The following is an 11,522-nucleotide window of genomic DNA, read 5'->3' as shown; positions in this document are numbered from 1 at the left end:
TCCCATCTCGGGGGATTCAGGAGATCGCCTCCGGCACCCTGCTGGAGAGGGGAATCATCTCCCGGAGGTCTCTTCATCGCCATGATCGCCTCTGGATCGATGTGTGAGTAGTTCACCCCTGGACTATGGGTTCATAGCAGTAGCTAGATGGTCGTCTTCTCCTCATTGTGCTATCATGTTAGATCTTGTGAGCTGCCTATCATGATCAAGATCATCTATTTGTAATGCTACATGTTGTGTTTGTTGGGATCCGATGAATATTGAATACTATGTCAAGTTGATTATCAATCTATCATATATGTTGTTTATGTTCTTGCATGCTCTCCGTTGCTAGTAGAGGCTCTGGCCAAGTTGATACTTGTAACTCCAAGAGGGAGTATTTATGCTCGATAGTGGGTTCATGCCTCCATTGAATCTGGGACGGATGTGAAAGTTCTAAGGTTGTGGATGTGCTGTTGCTACTAGGGATAAAACATCGATGCTTTGTCTAAGGATATTTGTGTTGATTACATTACGCAACATACTTAATGCAATTGTCTGTTGTTTGCAACTTAATACCGGAAGGGGTTCGGATGATAACCTGAAAGTGGACTATTTAGGCATAGATGCATGCTGGATAGCGGTCTATGTACTTTGTCGTAATGTCCTGATTAAATCTCATAGTACTCATCATGATATATGTATCTGCATTGTTATGCCTTCTTTATTTGTCAATTGCCCAACTGTAATTCGTTCACCCAACATGCTATTTATCTTACGGGAGAGACACCACTAGTGAACTGTGGACCCCGGTTCACTCTTTACATCTGAAATACAATCTACTGCAATTGTTCTTTACTGTTCTTCGCAAACAAACATCATCTTCCACACTATACATCTAATCCTTTGTTACAGCAAGCCGGTGAGATTGACAACCTCACTGTTACGTTGGGGCAAAGTACTTTGATTGTGTTGTGCAGGTTCCACGTTGGCGCCGGAATCCCTGGTGTTGCGCCGCACTACACTTCGCCGCCATCAACCTTCAACGTGCTTCTTGGCTCCTACTGGTTCGATAAACCTTGGTTTCTTTCTGAGGGAAAACTTGCTACTGTACGCATCACACCTTCCTCTTGGGGTTCCCAACGGACGTGTGTTAACTGCACGCATCAGGGGATCACGAGACTAACCCTTGAAGATTTCCAAAGCCTAACGAGATTAGATCTCGTGGTGGATGTAGTCGATCACTTGCCTCTTGCAAAAGCGCGTAGAAGATCTTGACGGTGCCACAAACGGGCAGCACCTCCGTACTCGGTCACACGTACGGTGTTGATGAAGACGACGTCCTCCTCCCCGTTCCAGCGGGCAGCGGAAGTAGTAGATCCTCCTCGGAATCCCGGTAGCACGACGGCGTGGTGGCGGTGGTGGTGGAGAACTCCGACAGGGCTTCGCCTATGCGCTGCGGGAGTAGTATGTGGAGGAGGGGAGGCTAGGGTTTGGGGAGAGGGGGACTTGGGCGCCACCATCAAGGGGTGCGGCCAAGGTGGCTATTGGGTGGCCGGCCCCCTCCCCTTGCCCCTCTTTTTATAGGTGGAAACCCCCAAGAGTTAGACTCCAAGTCTTTGAATAAGACCCCAACTCAAGAACTTGCCATAAGGTGGGAAACCTACCCAAGGTGGGACTCCTACTCAAGGTGGGACTCCCACCCCTTCCTTGGGGGGGTGGCCGGCCACCATGGGGTGGAGTCCACCTGGGACTCCTCCTCCTTAGGCTGGCCGGCCATGCTATGCTTTCCATGGTGATTTCTTCCGGACTTTTCTAGAACCTTCTAGAACCTTTCATAAATGCACCGGATCATTTTCAAACTTGGAAAATGACTTCCTATACATGAATCTTATTCTCCGGACCATTCCGGAACTCCTCGTGATGTCCTGGATCTCATCCGAGACTCCGAACAAAACTTTGAACTCCATTCCATATTTCATATCTACTTTAAATGACATCAAACCTTAAGTGTGTCACCCTACGGTTCGCGAACTATGCAGACATGGTTGAGACTTCTCTCTGACCAATAACCAATAGCGGGATCTGGAGATCCATAATGGCTCCCACATATTCAACGATGACTTAGTGATCGATTGAACCATTCACATACGATACTGATTCCCTTTGTCACGTGATATTTTACTTGTCCGAGGTTTGATCATCGGTATCTCTATACCTCGTTCAACCTTGTCTCCTGACAAGTACTCTTTACTCGTACCGTGATATGTCATCTCTTATGAACCATTCAAATGCTTGCAAGCTAATTAGACGACATTCCACCGAGAGGGCCCAGAGTATATCTATCCTTCATCGGGATGGACAAATCCCACTGTTGATCCATATGCCTCAACTCATACTTTCCAAATACCTAATCCCACCTTTATAACCACCCATTTACGCAGTGGCGTTTGATGTAATCAAAGTACCCTTCCGGCATAAGTGATTTATATGATCTCATGGTCGAATGACTAGGTAACTATGTATCGGAAGCTAATAGCAAATGAACTTAATGACGTGATCTTATGCTACGCTTAATTGGGTGTGTCCATTACATCATTCACATAATGACATAACCTTGTTATTAATAACATCCAATGTTCATGATCATGAAACTATGATCATCTATTAATCAATAAGCTAGTTATACAAGAGGCTTACTAGGGACTCCTTGTTGTTTACATAACACATATGTATCAATGTTTCGGTTAATACAATTATAGCATGGTATGCAAACATTATCATAAACACAAAGATATATTATAATAACCATTTTATTATTGCCTCTTGGGTATATCTCCAATAGGCCCCTACGCTGGAGCGAGTCCAGGTCGGAGCACATTAACCCCCGAGCCATGGCCATCGCATAGCTGTGGGCTTCCTCCTCCGCCACCCAAGCCTGATGGCGCTGGGCGTCCCCATCAAGGGACTCGAAGGACGCGAGCAGAACCTGCTGGTCGCCGGCGCACTCGAAGCGCCTAGGCACGGGGGGGTTGTCGTCGGCGATGTCGTGGATGACGGCGTCGGCCGGAGGGGCCGCGATGGCCGCCCGCGCCTCCGCGAGCTCGGCCCTGGCGTCGGCGAGCTCGGCCATGGCATTCGCGATCTCCGCCCTGGTCACCACGAGGCGCCCTTCCGCGCGCTCTGCCGCCTCCGCCTCCGCGTCCTCCGCCTCCTCCGCCGCCGCCTCCAGGTCCAGCTACTGGGCCTCAACGCCAGCGGCGGCTGCCTCCTCCTCCTCCGGGTGGAGCTGGCGGCAAATGTGAACAACGTGCTCCCAACTCATGCGGTCGGCCATGGATGGATGGTAGGGTTAGCTTGAGGTGTGGGTCGCCCCTGCCGGTGTCCACCATATATAGCCACGACAGGGCGGGAAACAGAGTTGGCGCGTAGGGCGTTTCCCGGGAGTGCGAAACGCCGGCGAAACTTGCCAATGTATTGGGCACGCGCGGGAACGATCGTCGTCGCGCGGGAACAGTTAATCGCCGGCGGCAGTCCTCGACGGGACTAAAACGCCATTAGCGAGCTTGATGCTGTCCCCGGTTAAAAAATGTGTCCGCACCGCTGGAGGTACCCCAGACGCAGACGCTCGCCCTGGGCCACATCTCGTCCGCGGGCCGACGCAAACGGACATTTCGGACGTCCGAAATGCGTCGGCCCGCTAAGGGCATCTCCAGCGGCGCGACGCATTTTTATGTCCGCGAGCGTCCGTTTGCGTCTGGGGGCTGCTCCAGCGGGGCGACACATTTATTTTTTTTCTTTTTTTTCTCTTCTCCATTTAAACATAGTTCCAAATATTACATATTGAAACATGATTTTACACAAACTAACACATGGTTTGGAACATGGTTTACACAAACTAACACATAGTTTGAACCACGGTCGACACAAATATAAATTTTTTAAAAAAAGAAACCAGTTGTGTTGATTTCCGTATGTTCGCTGCCAAGGAAGAACATTCGAGGGCACACCCAATCACCCAAACTGGAAAATCCAGCGGGAGGAGATGGTGCCCTTGTTGGCTCTACCGAGGAAGAATAGACAGAGACCTCCACTACTGGCTTCGTCTGGCTTATAGCCAGATTCGCTGCAAAGAAAGAACACTCGACGTTCTAACTATCGGTGTCCGAGCCGGATTCGCCGGTGTGGTAGTGCCTGCGGTAGGCTGTGTCGTCGAACACCTTGACGATCATCTCGCCGTCCCCCTCGTAGAGGAAGGTGAGCTGGCAGCCGGGCTAGAGCGCGAGGTCACGGGCGAACTTGTCCCATCCCGTGTGCAGGTACATCTTGCCCTGCCCGTCGAACAAGACCTCCACGGTCCAGCGGCAGAAGTTGCAGCTGGCCTCCCGTAGCTGCAACTACGCTAGCTCGACGCCGTCGACGAACTCGGCGAACTTATCCGGGAGCCGCTTGATGGCGAGTGGGTCGTCATCGATGCGGAGGAGGAACTCGAACCAGCGCTCCTCCTGCGAGGACGAGGAGAGCGCAAGCAACTGCGAGCGTGGGGCCGTAGCTGCTTCACCACGGCGGCCCCTGCCCCGGCCACGGGGGCGCCCAGGGCCGCGGCCTCGACCGCCTCGCCGGCCACTAGGACCGGCCATGGACTTCCTCGCGGGCCTGGCTGCATCGCAGGAACACCTAGGCGGCGCTACGGTCGAGCTTTGTGGTGGCTAGAGTTTCTTTGGAGGAGTGGATGAGGAAGAAGAACGCGCGCCCCCTTTATATAGGCCGGCGGCATGTGGTGGCCGCGGGACGCGTGGCGTCGCCATTAACGGGCTTGATGGAGGTGGGCGGCCGCTCGGCAGCCGAGGCATCGCCATTAACGTGGCGCAGACTGCCGAAGCGACGCAGCGGCGCCAGTCGCTGACGCGTTTGAGAAGACGCATCGACGCAGGGTCGCTGCCAGGCAGGCCCGATGAAACGTCCGCCAGACGCGAGCGTCCACCAGAGACGCATCCAAGGCGCATATTTGGGCCAGGTTTGCGTCCGGATGGCCCGATCACTTTGCGTCACCCCGCTGAAGGTAATGCCAGACGCATTTCCGATCACGGCGGACGAAAACGGTGGCTGAGCGACCGTTTGCGTCGCGCCGCCCTAAGGAGGGAGTAGAAAGAGATCGACGAGGAGTTTTTATACAAGTACGTCTCCCGTCCATTTAATTGGACTCGTACGACGTACTCATACACTGCAAGCTCTACTGCTGCAGCAGCGGCTCAGTTATGGCCTCTGGACAAATTAAGGCACGCATATTGCATGCCAACAACATACCTGTGGTCCTGGTGCCGGAGGAAGCGAAGTGTAGTCGATTGAGCCATCCACGACACAAATTAAAGCACAAATCTGAGATGGCGATCCTCTGATTGCACCATGCATGCATCATTCACGCCGACGCCCATGCCGTTGCCAGCAGCTTGATAAAACACATAATGAAAGAAGGAATCAGCTTCAGATTTTACGTCTCTCTCTATCCACTGAAGTCAAATAATTTCAGGGAAGACACCTTTTAACTTGGGCCACAATGCTGGGGCCGTTCTCGGGCTTATGGGGCCCAAACTTTACAGCTGAGATGCGCCACCTTCAAAGCTCGGACGTCGCCTTCTGCTTCTCTGGTTGTCGTCCTCTTCTTGTTTACTACCTTCGTTTCAAGGAATAAGGCGCCCTTGTTTTACGAGTTTTTTTGTTTGATCAAGAATTATTTCAAATAGATAAAAATTATTTGTATGAAATTAATATCATTAAAAAGTGCTTTTCAATACGAATCCAACGATACTAAATACATATAATATAATCAAGATTTTGTTGCTCAATTTTTATGGTTAAAGTTCGTCTTGGAATACGCGTGCGCCTTATTCCTTGAAACGGAGGTAGTATTTCTTTGCAAGGAGGTCCAAAGTTATACAGTACAATCTACTCCGCGCAAGTGTGTACTTAGAGCATCTCCACTCGTCTCCCCACAGAGCCCCCCACGGCCACTTTTTTTCATCCGGACGGCGAAAAACGGCCCAGTCAGGCCCCCGGTTCCTCGTTTTGATCCGGATTTGAGCCTATTTTCGTCCGGACTCCCCATGCCATCCCCGGCCCCCCGGGGAGCGCTCGGGGACTCCGGATGAAGCTAAACCAACCGTCCACGCCCACGTGTCTCCTCTTTCGTCCGGATTCCCCGAGCCGTCCTATTTTTCCCCGAAAAACACCGCTTGGGGAGCACACGACTGGAAATATACTGCCCCCCACGCCAAATCTTCCTCCAATCCGGATGAAAATTTCGCCGGATTTAGGCGTGGGGAGCGCCAACGAGTGGGGATGCTCTTACTTACACTGTGATGAGTAGTGAGCTCGGTTCCGCTTTGCCTGTGCTCAGCTCAACCGATCTGTACACGTAGAGGGACACAAAATGATTACCTTTTAGGGAAGGCGACGGTGTTTACCAAAGTCCACAAACAGGATAATGCAGCGATGTCTCGGGAATTTGAGACATCCTCTTTTACTTTTCCTTTTTCCCGTTTTGTTTTTAACCCTCGCACTCACTTTCTTCAATGAAACTGTTTGGTCGGAAGAGGATACATTTGCAACATCACTTTTAGCGGAAGAGCGAATGCAAACTTACCAAGCTATAGGTAAAATAAAAATATCGGGTAAGTAACTGATTCATATCGGTTTCACTTCAGGCCTTCAGCATATAGTATATTAAATATTAGGTGATACACATAATTTTATTCATTCTCTGTAACATATATTTTTTATATAAAAATATAAAATTTACAATATACAGAAAAAATTAAGCATATCAGCCGTATTTTCAAAGTTTGAACCATGCGATTAAGAATTACATACTAAAGCTCGTTCTCCATCAGTACACCTTCCAGGTGTATTCTCGAATAAGAAAAAACTGGTTCTCCTTATTATACCATAAGAAATCTCATTCTGTATGTTCACCCATGTTAATATGCCATGCATTACTTGAATATTTTAAAGAAGATCTAATGCATACCTCCATTCACAACCTTTGTATAAGAGAGAACATATGCTACATAACCAATGTCACAATACCGTGCCAAATATGGGTGTGTATAGTTTGAGATTGCGTAAGTGGTATTTTCAATGCAATATGCTAAATCATTTGGCCGCCCATCATATTGGCTGATATTTTCAATCATTAGGCCTCTCTAAATTAGGGAGCCACTGTTCACCTCATTTCGTTCCTACACGTAGGAAAAGAATAGGGACTCCTCCTCGTTCCCCAAAAGTCCATGCAAGTGTATGTGTTTTGCATTCTTCAAATATCGATGTACTACCTCCATTCGGGATTATAATGCCGATGCGTATATAAGTCGTTAATTTGACCAACGTAACACGAATTATATAAAATAAAAAATATTATTAGAAAGTAGAACATCTAAACTTTCTAATAATATATATATATATATATATATATTAAAATATATTCCGTGTATTACGTTGGTTAAATTTATGACCTAGAAACACGCACTCGCCTTATAATCCCGAACGGAGGGAGTACATGTCAAAGGACATGGAACGATTACCTTGTAGGGAAGGCCACTATGTTTATCAAAGTCGACAAACGTGATAATAATGTGGCAATGTCTAGGGCATCATTTACCTTTTTCCATTTTGCTGCAACTCTCACACTTTAAAGAAACTGTTTGGTTGCAAGAGGATACATTTCGAATATTAATTTTAGTGAAAGAGTACACATTCACCAAGGTTTAAATATTGGATATCAAATTTATAATGGTTCAACTTCGGCAAATAAGGTACTCCCTCCAATTTGTTTTAATCGACGCGGATACCACATACTACTGCACAACTCTGTGTCGATTTAATCAGATGAGAGGTAGTATTAATTATTGTTGACATATGAATTTTAAATTATTAATTCCATATAATGCATTTCTTGTACAATAGTATTATAGAAACTTTTGTCCTTGCTGAAACTGAACAAAGTGGCGAGAGATGGAGACACCTAGTTTTTGTGTTCTATTGTCATCCCACGAAGCGGTCATCGCTACAACTGTGTGACTAGCTAACAACTACGGTGTAGTGCAAAGTTGAGAAATCAAGTGCAGAGTTTTATCCAACAAAAATCGAGCATGGCAACCATTAGCCATGCACCAGAACTTCACTACGATCAAAGGGGGCCATTGCCCCCCCCCCCCCAAAACGGCTGGAATAATCATAACAATACCAGTAATTTTTAGGCTTAAATTCCAAAGATTACTTAAAGTTCTTTGGTTACAACTGAAAAACCGAAAAGAGTGGATCGTAAGCAAGGCACAAGGTGCACGTCGACGACTAAGGCATGATAACCACCTTGCTCTTGCCATCCATGACGCTCTGTCATATTTGCAACTAACTATCATCTCTCTAAGTTTAAACGGTAATCCAACAAAAATCGAGCATGGCAAGCACCGCCATAACTTCCCTAGGACCAAAGGGGGCCAGCCCCCCTCCCTGCCACAAACACACCGTGGCATGAAAAATTATAAGAATACTATTAATTGTTAGGCTTAAATTCTAAAGATTACTTAAAATTCTACAACTGAAATACCGAAAAGAGTGGATCGTATTCTTGGCTCCCTCAACTTAGATTGGCTCACTCACCAATCACCGTCAAGCTCCGATGCTAATGGCAAGCATATTATTCAAATTTATTACAGTGTGATTAGGAAATACATAGAGAGTGCTCACAAAATTCCCGTTTTTAGCACAAGAAGTACATTATGTTTGTTTCTTTGCCCATATGCATTATCTAAATATTTTTTGGAAATTTAAATTCTATATTTTAATTTGTAGCATTTGCGTTAGAAACATCGCATATCCATTGATATGACCGATATGGCCGTGAAAAGTCTTCCAATACAAATACCCTAAATCAATAGGCCACCGAATGTGTCAGTCCTTATTTATAATAACCATGCCTTTTATATGGTAGTTAGCCTTCGGTTGTGCCACCTCTTTGTATCATATTTAAAATTTTATGCTTTACCATGAGGCCACTAAATTAACAAGGGAATAAGATAAACATACGATCAGAACGGAATCCTACATGATTGATAAACTACTTGAATTTGAATGAAAGAGTGTTCCACAACGCATGATAAACAAATTAGTTATGACAAGAAGTTTGAGTGTGAGAATTCCGTGCAAAATATGTTACAAATGACTCCTTGAGGAAAATAATTTCCCAAGGATTCTAATCACGTGAGTCAAACGATCAATTGTGAGAAAAAAAACTAAAGTTCGAATATTTCAGAAATCCTATAGAATTTATCTCGTTTGATGCTGAAGTGGCATGCATATGTATGTGTAGTAGGAGTTATGCATGCCTGATTCCAGCAGCATCATATTTTCCATGCTGCTAATAGACCACATCACACTGGCATTACCTTCGACCATTGTCATTTTCGAGGGTTTATACTTATTGAATAACGTGAACTAGTTCTTATGGATGAAGCATGTTAGTTACACATATTGTTAGCGGTCACAGATAAATGGTACTCACTTCGATCCATATTAGTTACCACCAAATTAGATGCATCTAAACTTACTTTAGTAATATGAATCGGGAGAAGTACTTTAAAATAAGTATTCTATAAAGAAAATGCTAAAGTTGTGCATTTGTAGCCCTACTGGATTGATTGCACGATGGACCATGGAAGCATGAAAGCATCGTGCAAATACGTGCAGATCGCAAAAAAGAATCTTGTGGTGGACGATTTGTTTGACTTGTGGCCAAGGGCAAGAAATCGACGGCTAACTACAGACCACAGTACGTGCTAGACCTTGGTGCAAGTAAATTACTCCTGCTCCTTAAGTTGGCGTGCGTGCTGCGTGCACGCACACTTTGACACTTGACTATCTCCTAGCTGCTGGATCACATGCTCCCATGCTCATGTCGGAACTAATCCACTACTAGCAAGCCTGCAGTACGTACACGTGAGCCGACTGTTCCACTGTTCCTTGGACATTTCACACGTAGAGCGCAGGGAGAAAGACAGGTAGTACGTACGTAGGAAGACGATGATGTATGCGATACTGTAGAGCGCGTAGTAGTGGCTGCAATGCTGACCTTGCTGCAAACACAACGACGACCAAGTGCGCGTGTGTCAGTCAGCCGGCCACTGAGCTGGTGTGCGGGGAAAGCTAGCCATCGATCCAAACGGAGGGAGAACATTCACAAAGACGATACGACCGACCACCCCAAGCTGCTCTGCCTCGCTTTCTTCTTCCTCGCTACTCCACTCCAGCTTAGCTATATTTACGTCTCGCGCTTCACTCACTTGCCACTCCACTCCCGGCTTCATCACTGATGATCTGGCTAGCTTCCCTTGCACAGGATTTCGTAAAGATGCATACTGCAACGGCACGCGCAGTGCTGCTGCTCCTCTTCGCCGGCTTCATCCCGTTGGCCGTCGCGTCCTCCGGCGACGTCGCCCTCCTCCTCGGCAAGCTCAAGCCGGCGCTGCAGGGCTCCGTCCCCAACGCGCAGCTCGCCACCTGGAACGCCTCCACACCGCTCTGCCTCTGGCGCGGGCTGCGCTGGTCCACGCCCGCGGGCGAGCCCCTCCGCTGCGACACCGCCGCCGCGCGGGCCAACCTCTCGCTCTCCCGCGACGCCGCGCTCCTCCTCGCCTCCATCCGCCTCCCCGCGGCCGCGCTCGCCGGCCGCCTCCCGCCGGAGCTCGGCGCCTTCCCGGCCCTCGAGTCCGTCTACCTCGCCGCCAACGCCCTCTCCGGCGTCATCCCCCTCGAGCTCGGCAACGCGCCGGCCCTCTCGACGCTCGACCTCGCCGGCAACGCGCTCTCCGGCGCGCTCCCGCCCTCCATCTGGAACCTCTGCGACCGCCTCGCCGAGCTCCGCCTCCACGGCAACGCGCTCTCCGGGGCCATCCCCGCGCCGGCGGGGCCCAACGGCACCTGCGACAGCCTCCGCCTGCTCGACCTTGGCGCCAACCGCTTCTCGGGCGGCTTCCCGTCCTTCCTCACGGCCTTCCGCGGCCTCCAGCGCCTCGACCTCGGCGGGAACCGCCTCTCCGGGCCCGTCCCGGAGTCCCTCGCCGCGATGAGAAGCCTCCAGATGCTCAACCTCTCCTACAACAACTTCTCCGGCCCGCTGCCTCCGGCGTTCTCGGCCTCCGCATTCACCGAGGAGTCGTTCCTCGGGAACGGCCCGGCGCTGTGCGGCCAGCCGCTGCGCCAGCCGTGCGTGTCCCCCTCGGGGCTCAGCTCCGGCGGCGTCGCGGGGGTGGTCATCGGGCTCATGGCCGGGATCGTCGTGGCGGCCTCGGTGTGCATCGGGTGGGCGCAGGGGCGGTGGCGGCGGAACAGGGTGCGGCGCGCGGCGGAGGAGGGCGGGGAGGAGACGGAGGAGGGAGAGGGCGGCGAGGGGAAGCTGGTGGTGTTCCAGGGCGGGGAGCACCTCACGCTGGAGGAGGTGCTCAACGCCACGGGCCAGGTGGTGGAGAAGGCCAGCTACTGCACGGTTT

The 11,522-nt window shown here is 49.5% G+C and overlaps 1 protein-coding gene across 1 annotated transcript in view; it reads left to right on the top strand.

The window, feature by feature from the left end:
• Positions 1–10,384: 10,384 nt before the first annotated feature.
• The window catches only part of LOC127323736 (putative kinase-like protein TMKL1), a 2,226-nt gene continuing 1,088 nt past the window's right edge, over positions 10,385–11,522 (top strand). The window contains exon 1 of the mRNA XM_051351858.1: positions 10,385–11,522. This exon is cut by the window's right edge and continues 1,088 nt beyond it. Within this exon, the coding sequence (XP_051207818.1) occupies positions 10,385–11,522 (1,138 nt within the window).

This window comes from Lolium perenne, chromosome 7, assembly GCF_019359855.2.
Source record: "Lolium perenne isolate Kyuss_39 chromosome 7, Kyuss_2.0, whole genome shotgun sequence".
Lineage (NCBI taxonomy): Eukaryota > Viridiplantae > Streptophyta > Magnoliopsida > Poales > Poaceae > Lolium > Lolium perenne.
This window is presented reverse-complemented; position numbering and strand designations above follow the sequence as displayed.